Source organism: Choloepus didactylus, chromosome 17 (assembly GCF_015220235.1).
Source record: "Choloepus didactylus isolate mChoDid1 chromosome 17, mChoDid1.pri, whole genome shotgun sequence".
NCBI lineage: Eukaryota > Metazoa > Chordata > Mammalia > Pilosa > Megalonychidae > Choloepus > Choloepus didactylus.
In genome coordinates, this window is record NC_051323.1 from 62,559,514 (window position 1) to 62,581,871 (window position 22,358).

General features: G+C 38.9%; 1 protein-coding gene across 3 annotated transcripts in view; it reads left to right on the forward strand.

Moving 5' to 3' along the window:
* The window catches only part of CFAP97D2 (CFAP97 domain containing 2), a 42,971-nt gene that overhangs the window by 14,864 nt on the left and 5,749 nt on the right, over positions 1-22,358 (forward strand). For 2 of the 3 annotated variants that reach the window (XM_037807626.1, XM_037807627.1), the window contains exons 2-3: positions 2,165-2,245; positions 12,652-12,770. In XM_037807626.1, coding sequence (XP_037663554.1) covers positions 2,165-2,245; positions 12,652-12,770 — 200 coding nt within the window. The remainder of the gene's footprint in view (positions 1-2,164; positions 2,246-12,651; positions 12,771-22,358) is intronic. The other variant, XM_037807628.1, reaches the window with a different exon arrangement.

A 22,358-nucleotide genomic window follows, 5' to 3' on the forward strand; every position in this document is an offset into this window, starting at 1 on the left:
TTCCTAGAAACTTCGTCTTCCTGTGTCTTGGTTTACATCTTTATATGATGAAGCAATCCTGCAACAGCCTTCCAAGAACAGGTACAGGAGAGGTTTTGTTTGTTTTCATCTGTTTGTTAAAAATGCTTTTATTCTATCATTACTCTTGCTAGTAAGTTTGGTATAAAATTCTAGATTGGAAATAACTTTCCCCCAGTATATTAAAGGCCTTGATCCTCATTATTATTTAAAATTATGCAAGATGCTGTGACAAATGGACCCCAAAATGTATAAAGGCTCAAATGCAAAGTTTAATTCTTGCTCATGTGGAAGCAGATGAGTGATGTGATCAAATACACTTTTTAGTGTATTGAAGAATATGGGTTGCTATTTTACAGAATGTTTCACAAATTGGGTTTAATTGACACTTCCTCATAATTAAATGCAGATTTTGTATCCCTGACTGAAATACAGCTAAAATGATGTCATGTCCTTTTCAGGAGACATGCCATGCCATGTACATCTGCCTCTAATTGATAGTGTTAATTTTGATTGTTCAGTCAAGATTTTGCAACTAATAAGCATGCTGTTGGGAGACACCTTAAGACTATCTCACTTTCCCCTACAAGATTTAACATCCACTGATGATTTTTGCCCAAATCAATCTTTGCTATGATGGTGACAAAATGGTGATTTTTCAGTCTCATCACTCTTTCTACATTTAGGAACTGGCATTTTACTGTAAGGAAAAGCTCTCTTCTCTCTCACTTGATGTTCATAATAGACAAGAAGTAACATCAAGTAGAACAGGATGTTTAAAAGAAGTTGGTCAACAACAAGTGCTAGTGTTGTATTTTTAAATAGCAGTAATGGGTCTCAAATCTTTATCTGCAGCCTGAACTAACTTGCCTTCTTGATTATCTCCATGTAGTCACCTCAGATTAAGCATGTCAAACACAGAGCTCACTGAGCTATCCCCTAAATCTTGTCCACCTTTATTCCTACCTTGGCATCACCAGGTATCAAAACTGGAAGCCTGGGAACCATTGACTGCCCCTTACTTCCCTGTTCATGGTCATTGCCAACAGACACACACTGCCAGTGGACCAAGCCTGTCATTGGCTCTGTCTCCCACCCACTGTTTGCACAGCCTCTGCTCTCCAGCCCGTTGCCACTCGTCCTTCCTCCCCCCGATTACTGCCCTAGCTTCCTCTGGTCTCCCTGCCTCCAGGCTTGTTTTCTTCCACACCCTCAGTGACAGAAGTGGACTCTAAAAGTGTGTTTGATCACATCACTCCTCTGCTTCAACTTTTCAGGGGTTCACTTTCACTCTGGGAGCCAAGGTCCAATTCCTTAGTGTTTATACAAAGCCTTTTACCCTCTAGTCCCTTTCGCCCTCTCTGTACCCATCTCCCTTGCATCCTCACAGTCACTGTGTGCCATTACCACCCTGCTGGCGTGGATGTTGAGTTCCCGGAATGCATGATGCTTACATTATCACTATGACCTACTTTGGACTTATTCCTTATCTGGTAGAGGTTCCTAATGCTGTAGTTTTCAGATTATTAGCTAAAAAAAAGCCCTGGTAGTTAATAATCTATAAGTAAATATCTAAAATATAGAGAGAATCTTGTTTATTGGAAATAGTGATACACATAGCCCTTGTGTATGTAATCTATCACCTATTGAAATATAAATTTCTTCCCTTTTTTGTAAAATTTCTAATAGGAATCTCTGTAGGGATTATTTTACAGTTAATCATTGTTTACAGCACTCATCTTGAAAGTATTGCTGGAGGCTCAGAATTCAAAGTGAGGTGGATACAGGGACATTGTTCACTATATGAAAGGTCTCTTGGCAATAGAGCGCAGAATAGAAATGTCACCTGGCAGTTAGTGTTTAACGAATGCTTATTCTACACGCACTTAATTCTCCACTTTTAAATGACAATGTAGGCTCATTTCTGATGAATGCATGGTTTCCCCCTGGGGATATTCTGGTTCTGAATCAAACCTTGAGCCTTTTGCAGAAGTTTCTGCCATAGGCTGATTTGGAATCTTTGACAACCTGAATAATGATCTATAAATGTCCACAAAGCTGGTAACTCCGAAACTGCACAGTCTAAACTCACTTTAATTACTTGTCAAAATTGCCCTTTGGGTCAGCTGTTGGCTGTGTGCCCTAGGTCCAGAATGCCAGGCCGCTGGTGGACACCCACGCCCCGCCGATGTTCCGCCACCTTCACCTGAAACTCAAGAAGCTGAAGGTATCCTTTCAGTTCTATTTCTAAGTTAATTGAATAGCTAACTAGAAAATGTCAGCTGAAAAACCCAGGAAAATGGAAAAGGCAGGGCAGGATGGCGTAAACAAGTCATTCATCAAAGGTAAAACGCAATCTAGGCAACCAATTAACCTCACATTACACCGAATAGAGCTGAGTGGTAATTGCACCAAAGATCTTCCTCTAGTTTTCATGTTAAACCCAGCATGTCTCTGAGGAAAACAAGGTGGTAGGAGGGAAGAAATGAACAGTGGCAATTTATATAGAGTAATTGGCATCATTCATTCAAACCTGACCATTTCTTGACCATTTCAGAATATTATTTCTTGAAGTTGAGGCCATCTAAGAATTGCATAGCTGTGCTGATAGCGATGCCCCCAAAAGCAACAGGCCATGTGGTTTGAGGGAATTTTTAAATATTTTTTTTAATTAGAGAAGTTGCAGGCTTACAGAAAAATCATGCAGAAAATATAGAGGTCCCATATACATCCCCCAAAACATCCAGTTTTCCCTATTATTAACAGTTTGCATTAGTGTGTGGTACCTTTTTAATAAGTGATGAAGCAATATTATTATAATTATGCAATTAACTATAGTCCATATGTTACCTTAGGGTTCACTATGTTTACATTCCTATGGTTTTTTGGGGGGGGTTATTGAGATTGTTCACATACAATACAATTATCCAAAGATCCAAACAGTACAATCAATTGCCCATGGTACCATCATACAGCTGTGCAACCATCACAATTAATTTTTTTTTTCAATTTAGAACATTTTCATTACTCCAGAAAAGAAATAAAGACAAAAAAAGGAAACTCAAATCCTCCCATCCCCCTAACCACCCCCACCACCCCTCCATTATTGATTCATAGTTTTGGTATATTACATTTGTTACTGTTGATGAAAGAATGTTAAAATACTATTAACTGTAGTATATAGTTTGCAATAGGTATATATATTTTTTCCTATATGCTCCTCTATTATTAACTTCTAGTTACAGTGTCATACATTTGTTCTAGTTCATGAAAGAGACTCTAATATTTGTTAATCATGGACATTGTCCACCACAAGGTTCACTGTTTTATACATTCCCATCTTTTCTTTGAGTTTACATATTATAATTAGTTCATATAAGTGAGACCCTGCAATATTTGTCCTTATGTGTCTGTCTTATTTCACTCAATATAGTGCCCTCAAGTTTCCTTCATCAACCCGTTTTTTTTAAGACTGTTTTGTTCAGACATCATACATTCCAAACTAAGTCAACAATCATTGGTTCCCTGTATAGTCATGTATTTATGTATTCAGCACCGTTGCCACTATCTATATAAGGACATCTCCATCTCTTTCACAAAGAAGGAGGAAGAGTCAAAGAAGGTAGAGGGACAAAAGAAAAAGAAAAAAGAGAGAGAGAGAGAAAATGACAGCTAGAAAGCAGCAAAAGAAAAGATAGCATTAAAATAAAGTAGAATAAAGAGTCAAACAATATCACCAATGTCAGGAGTCCCAACCCTTCCCCTATGCCTCCCCAAATGCATTTAGCTTGGTATATTGCCTTTGTTACATTAAAGGAAGCATAATATGATGTTTCTGTTATAGTCTCTAGTTTGCATTGATTGCATTTTCCCCCAATCCCACCCTATTTTTAACACCTTGCAATGTTGACATTCATTTGTTCTACCTCATGTAAAAACATATTTGCACCTTTTATTACAATCATTGAGCACCCTATGTTTCACTGAGTTATACAGTCCCAGTCTTTATCTTTCCTCTTTCCTTCTGGTGTCCCACATGGTCCTAACCTTCCTCTTTCAACCATATACACAGTCATCTTTGTTCAGTGTACCCACATTGCTGTGCTACTATCTCCAAAAATTGTTTTCCAGACCTCTCACTCCTGTCTTTTCCTTTCTGTCTGCAGTGCTTCCTTTAGTGTTTCCTGTAAGGCAGGTATCTTGTTCACAAACTCTGTCATTGTCTGTCAGAGAATATTTTAAGCTCTCCCTCATATTTGAAGGACAGTTTTGCCAGATATAGGATTCTTGATTGGTGGTCTTTCTCTTTCAGTATCTTAAATATATCACCCCACTTCCTTCTTGCCTCCATGGTTTCTATCAAGAAATCCTTGCACATAGTCTTATCAAGCTTCCTTTGTATGTGATAGATCGCTTTTCTCTTGCTGCTTTCAGGATTCTCTCATTATCTTTGACATTTGATAATCTGATTATTAAATGTTTTGGGGTAGGCCCATTCAGATCTATTCTGTTTGGGGTACACTACGCTTCTTGGATCTGTAATGTTATGTCTTTCATAAGAGATGGGAAATTTTCATTGATTATTTCCTCTATTATTGCTTCTGCCCCTTTTCCCTTCTCTTCTCCTTCTGGGACATCAATGACATGTACATTCCTGCATTTCATTTCGTCCTTAAATTCCCAGAGATGTTACTCATATTTTTCCATTCTTTTCTCTATCTGTTCTTTTGTGTACAGGCTTTCAGGTGCCTTGTTCTCCAGTCCCTGAGTGTTTCCTTCTGCGTCTTGAGATCTGCTGTTGTGTGTTTCTATTGTGTCTTTCATCTCTTATGTTGTGACTTTCATTTCCATAGATTCTGCCAGTTGTTTTTTCAAACTTTCGATTTCTAGCTTATGTATGCCCAGTGTTTTCATTATATGCTTCATCTCCTTTGCCATATCTTCCCTAAACTTTTTGAATTTATTTATCATTAGTTCTTTAAATTTCTGTATCTCAGTTGTAAGTTTGTTCCTTTGACTGGGCCATAACTTCATTTTTCTCAGTGTAGGTTGTAGTTTTCTGTTGTCTAGGCATCTGGTTTCCTTGGTTCCCCAAATCAGGTTTTCCCAGACCAGTATGGGCTCAGGTCTTGGAAGGAAGGAAGAGTATCTGGTTTCCCTGAGGGTGTCTTAGAAGATTGGTACACGCTGTGAGGCCTCAAGTCACTGTGTTTTTCTGCCCAACAGGTGGCACCTGTCAGTCTATAGCTCCTGACTGCTGTAAGGAGGTGTGGCCCATGGTTATTTTCCCCCAGGCTTTGAGGTCTGGTTATGAATGGAAGGTGGATAGTAGAGCTTGGCATCACCTTCTTCATCTTAGGGAAGATACACTCCCTAGGGAAAGGTCATTTACTTTTGAATAGTCTCTGCCTGTGCTATCTCCACCCTTGTCTGGGTCAGAGCACTGGGAACGGAAAATGGCTGAGGCTTTCTCCACTGAGCCGGAAAATGGACAGAAAGCCCGCTTCAGGGCCAGTCCATGACCACCCTCCATCTCTCCAAGGTCAGTTGTCACCAAAAGCCTCTGTCTGCTTGTTGGGGATTCGTAGCTTGTATTGAGCAGTCCACATTTGTTAATTAAAACCCCAGTTGGAGCTCAGCTGAGCTATATTTGCTTGCTGGAAGAATGCTGCTCTCTAGCCCCACGAGGCCTGCAGTTTGGGCCATGGAGAGAGGGGGATACTGGCTCGGTCCACAGTTTATACTTACAGATTTTATGCTGCGATCTTGGGCATTCCTCCCAATTCATGTTGGTGTATGATGAGTGGGAAGTCACGTTTGTCCCCCTGCAGTTATTCCATATTATTTACTAGCTGTTCCTGGTTGTTTATTAGTTGTTCCAGGGGGGACAAACTAGCTTCCACTCCTTTCTATGTCGCCATTGTCTTCTGTCTCACTCCTGTGGTTTTTTAAAATTTTATTTATATATATATATATATATATATATATATATATATATATGGCCTAAAATTTGCCCTTTTAACCAAATTCAAATATATATAATTCAGTGTACTAATTACATTCACAATGTTGTGCTACCATCATCACTGTCCATTACCAAACTTTTCCATCACCACAAGCAGAAACTCCACACCAATTAAGTATTAACTCCCCATTCCCTACTGCCACCTCAGCTCCTAGCAACCTGAATTGTTGTTTTTGATTATGAATTTGTCCATTCCAACCATTTCATTTCATACAATGTTTGTCCAGTATGACTTATTTCACTCAACATGATGTCTTCAAGGTTCATCCACGTTGTTGCATTTATCAGAATTTCATTTATTTTTATGGCTGAATAATATTCCATTATATGTATATACTGAATTTTGTTTACCCATAAATCTGTTGATGGACACTTGGTTTGCTTCCTTCTTTAGAAATTGTGAATAATGGTGCTATGAACATTGGTGTGCAAATATCTGTCTGAGGCCCCCTTTCAAATGTGGAAATACCCTAGAAGAGGGATTTCCAGGTCATATAATAATTCTGTACTTAACTTTCTGAGGAAATGCCAAACTGTTTTCCAAGTGGCTGACCCATTTTACTTTCTCTACAACAATGAGCAAGAGTTTCTATTTCTCCACTTCCTCTCCAAAGCTTATTTTCCATTGTTTTTTTTTTTTTTTAAATATTAGCCTGTCTAATGGGTGTGCAATTACATCTCATTGCGGATTTAATTTGCATTTCCTCAGTGGCTAATAATGCTGATATCTTTTCATGCACTTTTGGCCATTTGAATATCTTCTTTGGAGAAATGTCTATTCAAGTCTCGCATATATTTTAAAAGTGGGTTGCTTGTCATTTTGTTGTTGATTGTAGGATTTCTTTGTATATTCTGGATATTAAAATCTTATCAGACATGTAGTTAACAAATATTTTATCCCATTCTATATGTTGTCTTTTTACTTTCATGATGAATTCCTTAGATGCACAAAAGTTTTTGATTTTGATGAAGTCCTATTTATCTATTATTCCTTTTGTTGCTCATGCTTTTGGAGTAAAGTCTAAGAAATCATTGCCAACACAAGGTCTTGACAAAGCTTCTTTATGTTTTCTTCTAGGAGTTTATAGGTTTTGTTCTTGTATTTAGGTGTTTGATCCATTTTGAATTAATTTTTGTATATGGTGTGAGGTATAGGTCCACCTACATTCTTTTGCACATGAATATCCAGTTTTCCCATCACCATTTTTTGAAGAGCCTACTATTTCACCATTCAGTAGCTTTGGCATTCTTGTCAAATATCAGTTGGCCACAGATGTGAGAGTTTATTTCTGACCTCTTAATTCAGTTCCATTGGTCTTTATGTCTGTCCTTGTACCATGCTGTTTTGATCACTGTAGCTTTCTACTACATTTTAAAATCAGGAAGTGTGAGTCCTCCAACTTTTTCTGTGTGCTTGTTTTCTTTCTCAAGATGTTTTTGAACATCCAGGGCCCCCTACCTTTCCATATAAATTTGATCATTGGGTTTCCCATTTCTGCAATTATTGAGATTTTGATTGGGACTGTGTTGAATTATAAATTGCTTTGGGTAGAAATGGCATTTTAACAATATTTAGTCTTCCAATCCATGAACACAGAATGTCCTTTTATTTATTTAGATCTTCTTTCATTTCTTTTAGCAATGTTTTACAGGTTTTCACGTATAAGTCCTTTACATAGTCAAATTTATTCCTACATATTTGATTCTTTTAGTTGCTATTGTAAATGGAATTTTTTTCCTGATTTTCTTTTCTGATTATTACTAGTGTAGAGAAACACTACTGATTTTTGTTGTGTTGATCTTGTACCCTGCCACTCTGCTGAATTCATCTATCAGCTCTAGTAGCTTCATTTTGGCTTTTTAAGGATTCTCTCTAAAAAAGATCACGTCATCTGCAAAGAGGAAAAGTTCTATTTCTTCCTTTCCATTTTGGATGCCTGTTGCCTGTTATTTCTTTTTCTTGCCTAACTGCTCTGGCTAGAACTTCCAGTGCAATGTTGAAGAACAGTAGCAACAGTGGGCATTCCTGTCTTCTTCCTTGTCTTAGGGGGGAAGCTTTCAGTCTTCACCATTGAATATGTTGTTAGTGCTGGGTTTTTTCATATTTTTCATATATGACCTTCACCATGTTGAGGAGGTTTCCCTCTCTTCCTAGTATTCTAAGGGTTTTTATCAAGATGGAGTTCTGGATTTTGTCAAATGCCCTTTCTGCATCCATTGAAATGATCGTGTGGTTTTTCCCCTTCATTCTATTAATGTGGTGTATGTTGTTAATTGATTTTTATGTTGAATGACCCTTGCTTCTGGGATGAATCCCATTTTATCATAGTGTATAATTCTTTTCATGTTCTGTTGGATTCAGTTTGCTTGCATTTTATAGAGGATTTTTACATTTATATCTATAAAGGATTTGTCTGTAATTTTCTCCTCTTGTGATATCTTTAGATGGCATTGGTATTAGGATTATGTCAGTCTCATATAATGAGTTAGGAATTGTTCCATTCTCTTCAATTTTTGGAAGAGGTTGAGCAAGATTGGTGTAGATTTTTCTTGGAATGTTTGGTAAAATTCATCAGGAAAGCCATCTGGTCCTGGGCTTTTTTATTGGGAGATTTTTTAATTATAGATTCAATCTCTTTATTTGTAATTAGTCTGTTGAGACCTTCTATTTTTTTCTTGAGTCAGTGCAGGTAGTTTGTGTATTTCTAGGAATTTGTCCATTTCATCTAGGTTATTCAATCTACTGGCATACAGTTGTCCTTTTTATTTCAGGGTGGTCGTTAGAAACATCTCTCTCTTCATTTCTGATTTTAGTTATGTGTGTCCTCTCTTTTATTTTTTTCTTTGCCAATCTAGCTGAATATTTGTCAATTGTATTGTTTTCAAAGAACACACTGTTGGTTTCATTCGTTCTCTCTATTGTTTTTTTTTTAATTCTCTATTTCATTTGCCTCTGTTCTAATGTTTGTTAATTCCTTCCTTCTGCTCACTTTGGGTTTAGTTTCCTCTTCTTTTTCTAGATCCTCCGGTTGTGAGGCTAAGTCTCTGATTTGAGATCTTTTTTTAATGTAAGCATTTAGAGCTATAAATATTCCTCTTAGCACTGCCTTTTCTGCATCCTATAAATTTTACTATGTTGTGTTCCTGTTTCCATTTTCCTCAAGGTATTTCCTAATTTACTTGTGATCTGTTCTTTGACCCATTGGTAGTTTAAGAGTGTGTCATTTAATTTCCACATATTTGTGAATTTTTCAATTCTCTGTCTGCTATTGCTTTCCAGCATCATTCCGTTGTGGTTGGAGAAGAGACATTGTATTACTTCAATAATTTTGAATTTGAGACTTGTCTTGTGACCTAACATATGGTCTATCTTGGAGAATGACCACATGCACTAGAGGAGAGAGTGAATCCTGCCACTGTTGGATGAAGTGTTCAATACATGTCTAGTTTGGAATATTGTTCAAGTCTTCTATTTCATTATTGATCTTCTGTCTAGATGATCTATCCATTGTTGAAAGCGGTGTAATGAAGCCTTCTACTATTAATGTAGAACCATCTATTTCTCCCTTAAACTCTGTCAATATTTGCTTTATATATACTTTTGGCCTCTGCCATTAGGTGCAGTTTTATTTATAAATGTTGTTATCTTCTTGTTGCATTGACCCTTTCTTTGTCCCTCATGACAGTTTTTTACTTAAAGTCTATTTTATCTGATCTTAGAATAGCTATCCCAGCTCTCTTTTGCTTACTTTTTGCATGGTATATATTTTTTTTTCATCCTTTCATTTTCAACCTACTTTTGTCTTTGAATTTAAGGTGGGTCAAGCTTTTGTATCCATTCTGCCAATCTCTGCCATTGACTGGACAGCTTAAAATAACTGCTGATAATGCAGGACTTTCTTCTGTCATTTTGCTATGTCATCCTTGTAAGTTATAACTTTTTGTTTCTCAATTTTTCTGTTAATGCCAACTTTAATATTTATTTGATTTTTTTGCAGTGTACCATTTTGTGTCCCTTCTCATATCTTTCTGTATATGTTTTTCATATGTTTTCTTTGTAGCTACCAAGGAGCTTAAATTTAACATCCTAAATCTATAATAATCATGTTTGATTTGATACCAACTTAACTTCAATATCATACATAAACATGTTCCTGTACCACTCCATCCCCACACCTTTTTGTTGTACTTGTAACAAATTATATCTTTATATATTGTATGTACAATATATTCATTGTCTTTGTGAATTTGCATTTTAAAACCAGTAGTAAGTACAAAGTTGAGTCACACACCAAAAATACATTACAATAGCACTGGCATTTATAATTACCAATATTGTTACCTTCACCAAGTTCTTTATCTCTTCATGCTAGTTTAATCCACTGTCTAGTGTCCTTTCCTTTCAGTCTGAAGAAATACCTTTACCATTGCTTGTAGGGCAGGTCCAGTGGTGATGAACTCCCTCAGCTTTTATTTATCTGGGAATGTCTTAATCTCTCCATCATTTTTGAAGTAAAGTCTTGCAGATATAAAGTTCTTAGTTGGCAATTGTTTTCTTTCAGCACTTTAAATATCTCATCCCACTGTATTCTTGCCTCCATGGTTTCTGATGAGAAATCAGAACTTAATCATATTGGGACCTCCTTGTACATAACATGTTGCTTTTTCTTGTAGCATTGTCTGGACATGGTTCTCTTTGAATTTATCCTATTTGGAATTCATTGGGCTTCTGAATGTGCATATTCATGTCTTTTATTAAATTTGGGAAGTTTTCTGACATTTTTAAAAATATTCCTTCTGCTCCTTTCTGGATGGTGTCCCACGGATCCCTTAGACTCTCTTCACTTTTTTTTCAATTTTTTTTTCTTGCTCCTAAGACTGAATCATTTCAATTGCCTTGTCTTCAAGTTCACTGAAGCCAGCTCCCTTCTGCTATTGAAACTTTCCAGGAAAATTTTCATATCAGTTATTTTGGTCTTCAACTGAAGTATTTAATATTTGGTTCCTTTTAAAATGTGTATTTATTGAGAGTCTAATATTGTTTATTCATTATTTCTCTGTTATTCATTAATCTTTTCTGTGTTTTTTTTTTTCATTTATCTCCTTGAGTATATTCAGGATCATTCTTTTTTAAGTCTTTGTCCAATATATTTAAAGTCTAGTCTTCTTTGTTGATGGTTTCTGGATTTTATCTTGTTCCTTTGAATGTGCCATCATTTCCTATTTCTTTGCCTGTCTTGTAATCTTCATTTTCACACTGTACATTTTAATAGCTTAAAGTGTTAACTCTGGTATTTAGCCCCTGAGCTGTTTGTTTCTTAAGTTTATATCCAGCTAATGATATGACAGAAGCTAAAACAAACCAACACAAAAACTTCTTCCACAGTCTTTGCAAAATGGCTCTGCACATTGGCCACTGCTTTTCAGAGTTTAGCTCTCCTGCAAGAAAATCAACCCAAGGTGAATGTGAAGTGCAGGGCCCTCTTGGTGTCTTTTCTGAGCCTGTGTCTTATCCTGGCTGGTGCTTGCTCATGGCCTTAAGAATTCCCGTTTACAGGAATTTGAATACCCACTCTACTCCCTATGACGCACTCCTCCTCCTGGGTGCTCTACTGTATGACTTAAAGCAGTCATACAAGGCTGCTTGGACTTATTTTTTTCTTACTCTGCTTCTGCCTTCAGGGCAAGTTCTGGAAGGGTGAGCCAGAGACAGTTTCCTGATTCAGTTTCAGGCTTCCATTGGATAGATTAGCACTGACATACAGGCTCCCCAGTATGTGCATAGGGGTTGCTCTGCTCCCTCCATAAGAGGGCCAACATCCCACAATGGGAGCACAGACTGGCTCCACACTTTGCTGGGGAGAGGATGGGGGGCACCACAAGGGTGTCACAAGCTCCTGCTACTGTTTTTAAAGCTGTGTTTTCTTGAATTGGCAATCACTCAGTCACTGCAACCCTTTAACTGTTTTGCTAAGTTTTGAGGAAGATGGCTCTGCCAGTTTTTGCTAGTTCTTTACGGATTATATGGGACAAAGGCACCGTGAAGCATTTTAAACCACCATCTTTGTCCTAGACAGTTATGCTATATGGTTTTTATGTAATTAAGTAATAAGATCTTAAACGGACAGAACAAAATCTGAGTAAACCGTCTTGAGCAAATCAGCAGCTCAATCAACTTAAAAACCTAAAACAAAATGCATACTCTTTTCTTCTGAGTCCAACAGCCTCTTCTTCTGAGCAGGGAAAAAAAAAATCTCTTTTAAGATTATGATTTCCTTTGTAGTGTCACTTTCATGTATCAGAGTTTTTGATAGTGACCTAATTTTACAAGATATCTTATCCTCATTGCTACTTCCACTCTGAGCACAATTTGACTGCCTCCTAATGTATTCCAGTTCATAGACAAAGAAACCTGAGTCTGTACATGTCACAGTCATTGTGAAGATTGCTAAAGCAGCACTCACTAATATTTAAATGAGGCAATGTCAAAACCCACAGTGAGTTGAGTCAAAGACAATGTAAATTGAAGGAATCTTCTTAAATGTGCTGCATAGTAATAGTACAGGAAGTAGGCTGGTGTTCCTAAAAGGCTCCATGTCTGTTCACAGCTGGAGGAGGAGCGGCTCTCCATCATCGACAGGGACAACCGCCTGCTTCTGGAGAAGATGTCCTACATCATGAGGACCAAGGGACACACTGACAACAGAAATGACTACAAGCACAGGAGGTAACAATTAGGCAAGATGCCATCCCACTGTTCTCATCACCAAACCAAAATAAATCCCCAAAGTGTTGGGCTGCGGGGGAGGTTGTTACTGGCTCTGAAGATGAATAGCTGTATGAACTACAGTTGGAGACAGAAGCATGCCAAGAGAGCCTTATATCAAAGAAGTGTCCTTTTCCTCTGTAGTCCATGAATCAAGGTTTTACCTGAGACTTCTGGGGCCATTTCCCCTACCTCTAAGAAAAAAAGAGACATAAAGTAGTAACTAATCTTTATTGCATACTTACTCTGTACTGGGCACTATTCCAAGCTTTTCAGTCATTTAACTCATTTAATTCTCACAGTAATCCCATTAGGTAGGTACTATTGTGATTCTCATTTTACAGATGGGGAAACTGAGGCACCAAGCTGCAACATAACTTGGCCAACATGGCAGCTAGGAAGTGGCAGATTACAGATTTGAACCCAAGCCATTTTGATCTACAGCCTGTGCTTAGGTAGCTTCTCAATTTCCAGATGTAGCAAAAGGTTTTTGTTTCTCTGCAAGCAGACTGTTTTCATCCAGTATCTGACTGGAAAAAATATCAAAGATCAGATGTCCCCGTGTCCTATGTGGGATAGTGCCTGCTTCCATTTTTTACAGACTACTACAAACAACCAGCCCACAGCCTGAGATGCTAGTGCTCTTTAATAACCTGGCTGAAAGTGAAATCTGTTTCTTTCAGTCTGCCTGCTGTGAAGATGGGGCACACCAGGTCTTCATATTCTTTCAAACCCCACTTTAAATTCTTGGAGACAGTTATTAATCCCAAAAGCCCCTATTCCAAGATAAATAAGTCCTTTATCTCCCTGACATATTACAAATCAGTAGAAAATGCTCACTAGTTAGATCATTGTCCATTCCCCACCAAATGCAAAATTTGGATGGTGATTATGATAGATAATCACAAGGAAGAATTTTCTTTTCAGAAGTGCTTGATTCTTTTTAAACCTTTAGCCTATACCTGTCTCCAAGAAGCTCAGAGCAGTTTCCAGTTTTCACAACTAATTAAAATATCACTGATCCCCAGGTACCCCTAGGCATATAATATAGGAGGGACCCCGTGGGCTCAGCTGGAAGAGCCATGTGAGAATGAAGTTACTTGGAGCCAAAGGACGGCATCTGTTGTCTTGGCTTTCATCGAAACGGCCATCCAGAGTAATCTGTCTTGAGTTTATCCAAGACTGTTTCATTCTGAAGATGTGGGGAGGGGGGAGGGACAGGTCTAGGATGTCAAGGAGGAGGCCCCTGCTTCCTGACTGCACCCCTCTCCAGCCCCTATCATATTACCACCCGAAGCTATGGGTCAAATTGCAAATTTTCCTGGGGTATTTTATGATAGTTTGGAATCTCATTCTGTTTTAAAAAAAGATGCTTTAACCTCAGCATAAAATTGCTGTTCAGTGCTGCTTGCCTAAGAGCTGCTATTCGAGTGGTTTAGGATAATAGCTAATCCCCACACAACTCAGTCCTGGGAATGGGGCTGGGGGAGGCGTGAAAGTATACGGCTGAGGGGGTTCTCCCTCCCGCTGCCTGGAATTTCTCTTTGAATTCACATAATCAAATGATTTCTGTCACATAGGGACGCGAGGGAGGATAGCAGAGAGGAAAGGAAGCAGGAAGTATCGTTTTAGATACATAGAAAGAGATCCCTGACCCAGGGGGTATGTCCCAGACAAAGGCCAAAGGAAGGCCTGGGATCAGACTTGGGGGGCAGGAAGGAGCCAGACATCAGGAAGTGTGAAAGGGATGTAAGAGGGGGACAAAGGCCAGCCTTTGAGAATTTACCCACAGCTATTTCCATACGAAAACTAATAATTTTTTATTTGACAAGCACACACACCAAACCAAACCAAACCAAACCAAACCCGCACAACATCTTAACTTCCAAAAGGTAAGGATTATAATTCCCACTTCAAAGACATTCAAACTGAGGCTCAAAGAAGTTCAGTGGTTCTCACCCAAACTTTCCAGCTCTGGAACCTGATCCTTCCACAATATCGTGTGTTTCCTGGATGCTAATATCTGCTTTCCTTGTAAGTGAAACTTTTTAAATCTGATATGTGAAGGGTTGTCAAAACTTTTTAAGGCATCTGGTAATGTGAACGTTGACTCCAACCTTAGGCATTAGAAAAGAACACAAGGGTGGCAATTTCAATTCCAATAAAGCTGAATCCCGCACAGCCCGTTGGCTCTATGAGGAAAGATCTCTCCTTTCTTGCTCACTCCATGAGCCTGGGACCTAAGAGGCCAACAGTGAGTGTTTACTGGATGAACAGATGAACTGAAGTTACAGATTCTAAGGTTTTAATACCTTGGAGGCAAATTTCAAAGCTTTGTAGAAAAGAAAATTGATGTTATTTAGTACGAGTGTGCTAGGATCCAGATGGATATGGAAGAACACAGGCTACGCCTGGGTGGCTTGTAACGGAATGGACAAAAACAAGTTCAAGAATGGATGGGGAGTGAATCTCTCGGGCAACGTGGAATACGACTCCCGGGGAGGAATGTAGACCCGGCATCGTGGGACGGAGAACATCTTCTTGACCAAAAGGGGGATGTGAAAGGAAATGAAATAAGCTTCAGTGGCAGAGAGAATCCAAAAGGAGCCGAGAGGTCACTCTGGTGGGCACTCTTACGCACACTTTAGACAACCCTTTTTAGGTTCCAAAGAATTGGGGTAGCTGGTGGTGGATACCTGAAACTATCAAACTACAACCCAGAACCCATGAATCTCGAAGACAGTTGTATAAAAATGTAGCTTATGAGGGGTGACAATGGGATTGGGAAAGCCATAAGGACCACACTCCACTTTGTCTAGTTTATGGATGGATGAGTAGAAAAATAGGGGAAGGAAACAAACAGACAAAGGTACCCAGTGTTCTTTTTCACTTCAATTGCTCTTTTTCACTCTAATTATTATTCTTGTTATTTTTGTGTGTGTGCTAATGAAGGTGTCAGGGATTGATTTAGGTGATGAATGTACCACTATGTAATGGTACTGTAAACAATCGAAAGTACGATTTGTTTTGTATGACTGCGTGGTATGTGAATATATCTCAATAAAATGAAGATTAAAAAAAAAAAAAAAGAATGGATGGGTGAAAGTATAAGCAGAAGATAGTCACTGGAGGGCCTGGATTCAATTAAGGGCACATTGTATTCAAAGGTGGAAACACGTCTCGAAGCTTAGAAGTTATGGTAAAAAGTCAGTTATCCTGTCTGAACTAGGAATTAATATACACCACAGGCATGTTCTCCCCTAAGTGTTATAAGGACTTCAGAAATTTCACCTGGGAGACCAAGATTAAAAATCAAAGGTTAAGGTAGAAGGAGTGGACGTGACCGTCTGATCTTCTTAGAGAGTTACTAGGAATGTCTCCAGGTAGCATGCAAAGTTACACAAGACCATTTGATTTTGTAGCACCTCAAGAAGACAAGTTCTCAGCCTCTACATGAACATACATTTGGTGGACACCCCAAAGTTGGGCTTGTTCAGATTGCAGCCGTGGAAATCTCACAGGGCATCCTCAGGGATAATGAAACTGGGATTTGCTGTCTGCCTTGGCTCTATCATCCCTCTCGTGCAATGCAACAGCACCTGAAGAATCCATCCAGTGGGTTTCCCACTTCTGCCCCTTGCCTGGGCTGTTTCTTGGCTCCCTCACTCCTCAGGCAGCATGTTCCAATATCTCTTCTCTGTGCCCACCTGTACTTCTAGACGCAGCTTCCCATCTTGTAGACCATCTTAATGTTAACCTGATTGAGTTTTTAAAGCAATCAAAGGGCTCCATGCTGCACATGTGTTCCCTCTACCATGCATTTGTCTTTGCTCAGCTCTGGACGGTACACTGTGAACAAAGTGTGGTGGCTACAAATGTCCAAAATTGTAATGAACTCAACTTCCCAGGAATATTGACCTCACTGGAGTTTTGAAGTAGGTGACACCCAGCATCCTTCAGCTAATGGCCCATACCAAAGTGATGGTAGGAATGGCATGTCTCCATGTGATTAGTTTAATAGAAGCAATACAGGAAGGCAATCTGATAATTATCATCAAAAGTACGTTAACTTGGGCCCTGATAATTTGCTATTTCATTTCTTGGTTTACTCCATTCTTTTAATAAAGACACTTACCCAGTTAACTCACTGAGCTGAAGAGAAGCATCCCATTCTCAGGGAAAACCAACCTGTTACCAGAACACTGAAAACTAGTTGGTTCAAACAATATAGATCTGTCTATCTGTATCTAGATAGTCAATAGGAAAAGTTAACATTATGAGAGAAACTTTATGACCGACAACTTTCACACCTGATTTTATTTTTTTACAGCCTCACTGATATATAATTGGCATATAGTAAACTGCCCATATTTAAAGTGCACAAGTTGATAAGTTTCACATATCAAAGGCAAAAATATCACCCCAGTCGAGATGATAAACATATCTGTAACCACCCAAAATTTCTTCATGCTCATCTATAATCCCTACCTCCCACTACTCTCTGTATCCCCACCCTCTTCCCATCCCCAGGCAGCCACTAAGCTGCTTTCTGTCACTATTGGTTTGTCTGCACTTTCCAGAGTCTTCTGTGAAAGGATCCATACAGTGCCCACATTTGTCTCTGCTTTTTCACTCAGCATAATGATGCTGAGGTCAGTCCACGTTGCTGCATGTATCAATAGGTCATTCTTTTTCATTGCTAAGTAGAATGCTGTTGTATGGATGGCCACAATTTGTTTTCCTGTCTGCCTGTTGTGGAGCATTTGGATCGTTTCCAGTTTTGGGCTATTATAATAAAGCCGTGACAAGCATTCAAATACAATCTATATGTAAGTGGGAGGCTAGTGCACTATCCCAAGTCTGAAAACTCAATGCCAAGTAGAAGATTTCAAATATAGGGTACAGAAACAATCTCACTGCATCACTGCAACTGGGACCTCACAATGCTCACGGATCATTCACCAAACCTGCTGCAAATGGGAATGCACCAGAGCCCATCAGATTCTGGCCCGTCTTGTTAATCAGATGGGTACGAAGCAGCTCGGTTCAAAGTCATGTGTGTATGGGGCGAGGGTGGAGCTTTGGAGGCAAAGGTTAGGTCTTCAATGCCAAATAAAAGAAACCTGCTTAAACCCTGTGGGAGAAAAGTAAAAGTAAGAGGGCGTGGCCTATTGTGGCAGACTTCCAAGTGTCTGCCATAGCCCAGTGGTGGTTTCCGTGGATGAATGCACTGTTTTGGGCAAAGTACAACCTAAAATTTCTGAGCCACAGTTTACTCACCTATAAAATAAGGACAGCGAGAGCTACCTCATGGAGTCGTTGGGTTAAAGGAGATGATGGTGGAAAGCACTTGGCACAGTCCTTGGCACAAAGAATGCTCTGAATGAGGTGCTGTGCTCTGTCCGTGTTGCTTGTTGCCTCCAATTGTGGGACTGCTGTGTCGCCAGCTGCTCCTGGGTACAATGGAGCTGGTTTCATCAGTGATTCCATTTTTATAATACTGGTTGCAATTAGCCAAATGGATTTTATCATCACTGTCATTTTTGCCTCTAAAAGCTATGTGGTCATTTTTAATTCCTTTTTTTTTTTACTATAACTCTGGCAGAAAAAGTGACCCTGACTCTTCCCTTCGAGAAGGGAAGCTGACCAGGAACCAAGGAGAAGCTGAATCCAGAAAACAGGAAGATCTGTTAAAAAAAGAGAAAAAAGAAAAAAAAAAAAAAGCCTCTTTGAAGCTATCCAGGGTTTCAGTGTGGAGTGCAAGTTTGTCTATAATCCTGTGAGCTAGGACTCTCTGTAAGACCTAGGAAACATTACTCAAACTCTCCCAGCCTTACTTCTGGGTTTCTCTATTTCTAGCTGTGTGATTTTTGGCAAGCTATTAACTTCTCTGTGCCTTAGTTTTCTCATCCACTCGCTGGTGATTTTCCTATAGGTTTGTTATTAGAATGAAATGAGTAAATACATATAAAATATCAGACAGTGCTCAGAACTCAATAAATGTTAGCCTTTATTATTATTATTACTGTTAACTTTCCTCATATTTCAAATACAGATGTTTTTTATCAAGGGTTCTTAAGCTTTTTCAGGCCAAGAACTGTTTTGGCAGAATGGTGAGGTCTGTGGATCCCTTCTGAAAACTGTGTGTTTAAAGGAATAAAATAAAATCCATATGATTTCAAGGAAACCAATTATATTGGAACACATTAGCAAAGTATTTTTCAAATTCTGATAAAATAATTCATGCACTTTTTAAAGAACATATTAAACAACAAGGTTTATCAGGAGGTCTAATAGTCACTGTAGTTTCAAAGAAGTGATGAGCATAAACAATATTTCAAAACATACAAGACTGTACTAGCTGAGACATCTATTGGTGATAAAGTCATGGGATATTGTGGTTTATTGTCTGTACTTATAATTGAAGGGAAGGCTGAATTTCAGTTAAAGATGGGTAGGAATAATGATGTAATTACTTTCCTATCCAAGTTCATGATCCCCTGTATTCAATCCATGGATCTATGGATTAGACAATTTCTATATCAGATCTTATTGCCTATGATCCCATGACTTGGTTCTGGCGGGGAGTGGAAGTGGACTATTCGGGGAATTCTTTTCATCCAGCTCTTGTTACTGTGCCCAGTTTCCTAGACAGGAGCCTAGAGAAGAACCCCAAGGAGCAAAGTTATGCTTTCTCTCCTCAAAAATGAATAAGCAGATCTACACCCCCCAAAGCCTTCCTCATGCCTCAAGCAATTTAAATAGGATTCAAAATGGTGTATTGATCTAGAAGGTGCTTTTAAAAACCCTTAAAGGTAGACTTCGGCTAAATGAAAATTCAGAGAGGAAAGAAGACAAATGAAACTAGCTGCCAGCTACTATGCAAACAGAGGAGAAAAAAGCAAGGCTTATCCACAAATAATGGATAATCCAGTAAAGTTTCTTTACCTCCATCACAGATCACAGTTCTGAACTCACCCATAAATACATGCACAGACTCCAACCCTCACCATTCACCCAACTCCCTCTTGTCTGCACTCAACCACATTTTAACTTGATCCAGTTAAACCTCAAGCAGCCACAGGTCATCCATATGTATTTCTAAGAATTGCTCTTTAAAAATAGAAAAAGAAAGAAGAAAGAAATGTAGCTGAATGGCATCCAACTTACACAATGAGCAGAGTAGGTGGCCTCATAAAAGAAAACAAGATAATAAAGTGAAGGTTCTCCCTTGGACTAAGTGAACAGAATTGTTAATTAAAATGTTGTCTTGCTACAACACTTTTGTCCTCCTTTTGTGTCTCAGGACCCTTCCTAGTACGTTGGTAGGAACCTAGAATATTCTTGTAGGCATATTTATCTCTTCCTCAGCCTTTAGGTTTCAGCTTTAATGCCATGTTCTAAGGAAAGCCTTGACCCCACTTTAAATGACATCCCCCACCCTGTTCTTTCCTTTATTTGTCATTTGTAATCATTTATTGGTGAGTTTACCTGTTTACTATCTGTCTTCCCTGATGGTAGGAGCTTGTCTATTTTGTTCATCATTGTAGATTCAATGCCAGTAGAGTGTCTTGCACTCAATAAATATTTGTTGAATGACTGAACAAGTAAATGAGGTCACTGATGACTTCCGAGGGGCAAAATCCATTTAACTTTTTCCTTTTCAATTTTCAAAAATAATTCTCATGATCTATTGATTATAAAAGCCATACATATTCATATTAGAGAATATAAAGAAGAAATTTAAAATACCTGTAATTCCACTGCCCAGAGATAATAGCTTTTGTATATTTGTCTGCATTTCCTTATAGTTACATCTTTGTGCACATAGAAATGCAATTAAATGTAATTAAAATTGTACCTCATATAAAAACTTATATCCTGACTTTGTTCACTTGACATTAAGTCATAAGAATTTTTACACATCATTAAAGTGTTTTCTTGAACATCACTTTGAGTTCATCACATTTTCTCATATACCCGTACCATCATTCATTTAACCAGTTCCATGTTATTGGTTCTGTAGATTAATTCCAAATTTTTCACTATTATAAATGATGCTGAAATGATCGTCTTGATGCAGTAGTTTCTATGTGGACTCTTGTCAGTTCTGCTCCTTGTATATTCAACAAAATTGCTGATTTTCTATTGTTTTTGACCTACAAAACTGTCACCTTTTAAAAATCTTTGTGACATTTAATATCAGTGTCCACTTCCTTCTATTTGTCACTTTCTCCACTTTCTCTTAAACTTTCTCTTTCTCTCACTATTTCCTTCTTGGCCTCTTCCTGCCTCTTTTGATCTCCTGAACCTCCCCACACATGGTCCTTCTCGACGTGCATGATCCCCCCGGGCGACGTCGCCACTTGGGTGCTCCAGATCCATTCCCAGATCTGTGTCTTCAGCCCCATCATCATTCCCAAGCACCAGGTCTACCAGACAATGCCACCTAAATGGCCCTTCTAAATTTGACCCCAAATCCCATTAGACTACATGGTTCAAGCTCCAGCTTCACCACCGATTAGCTCTGTGACTTTGGGCAAGTTTTCAGTCTCACTTTGTTCTTTTTCCTTTTCTTTATAAGGAAGATATTAATGGTGCCTACCTCTGGGGTTATTATAAGGAGTAAATGAGATAATCCTATTTCACTGACTCTAAAGACACATTCTCCACCCGTCCACCACCACATTTTAACAGCTCTGAAATGGAAATGCTTCTTACAATGGATGGTATGTCATGATTTTACTGGCAGCAATTTTTCTTTCTGAGTAGGCACATAAACAATGGGTGGCAGTCCATTAGCAACAAAACACAGTATGCATAAGGTGTTTAGAATAGTGCCTGGCATGTAGAAAGTACTCAGTAAATGCCTGTGATAGGGATGGCGATGTTCCAAGCAGTCATCCACCAAACCCTTTCCACTCACTCCCTGTTTCAGTTAATCTCCCACAACCACCCAGCCTGTTAATCCTAAAGCCTGTCATTCATTCTTCTCTCCTTGCTCCTCTCCACTCCCACAGCTAATTGGGTGCCAACTCCTATTGATTCTTTATTTCTAACATCCCACTTCTCCATCCAGCTGCTGCCTGACTCAGATCTTCTTCATCTCTCATATAGATCACATCAGTAGGCTCCTAATCAATTCCCCCTCCAGTCTCATCCTCTCTGACTTATTGTTTACCCTGTCTCCAGAGTGATCTTTCTAAGGTGCAAGTTTGAGCTCTAAACTCCCTGTTCAAAGTATTCAGTGCCTCCTCAATGCCTTCAAGATAACATCAAAATTCTGTTAGCAGCACCCAAGATCCTCCTAAATCCAGCCTTTGTCAAGCTCCCATAATTCAGCCACCCCAGCATCCTCACATTTCTCCAAATGTGCCAGTGCTACCTGCGACACCCTTTCTCTCCTTGCTTGTCTAGTGAACACCTGGTCTTCTTTGGAGACTCCATTCTAGCATCATTTCTCCTCCTGATTGTCACCTCTTCCCACTGCCCCCAGGAGGAACTGAGCCTTCCGGTCTTCGTGCCCCCTTGCATTGCATTTATTTCTCT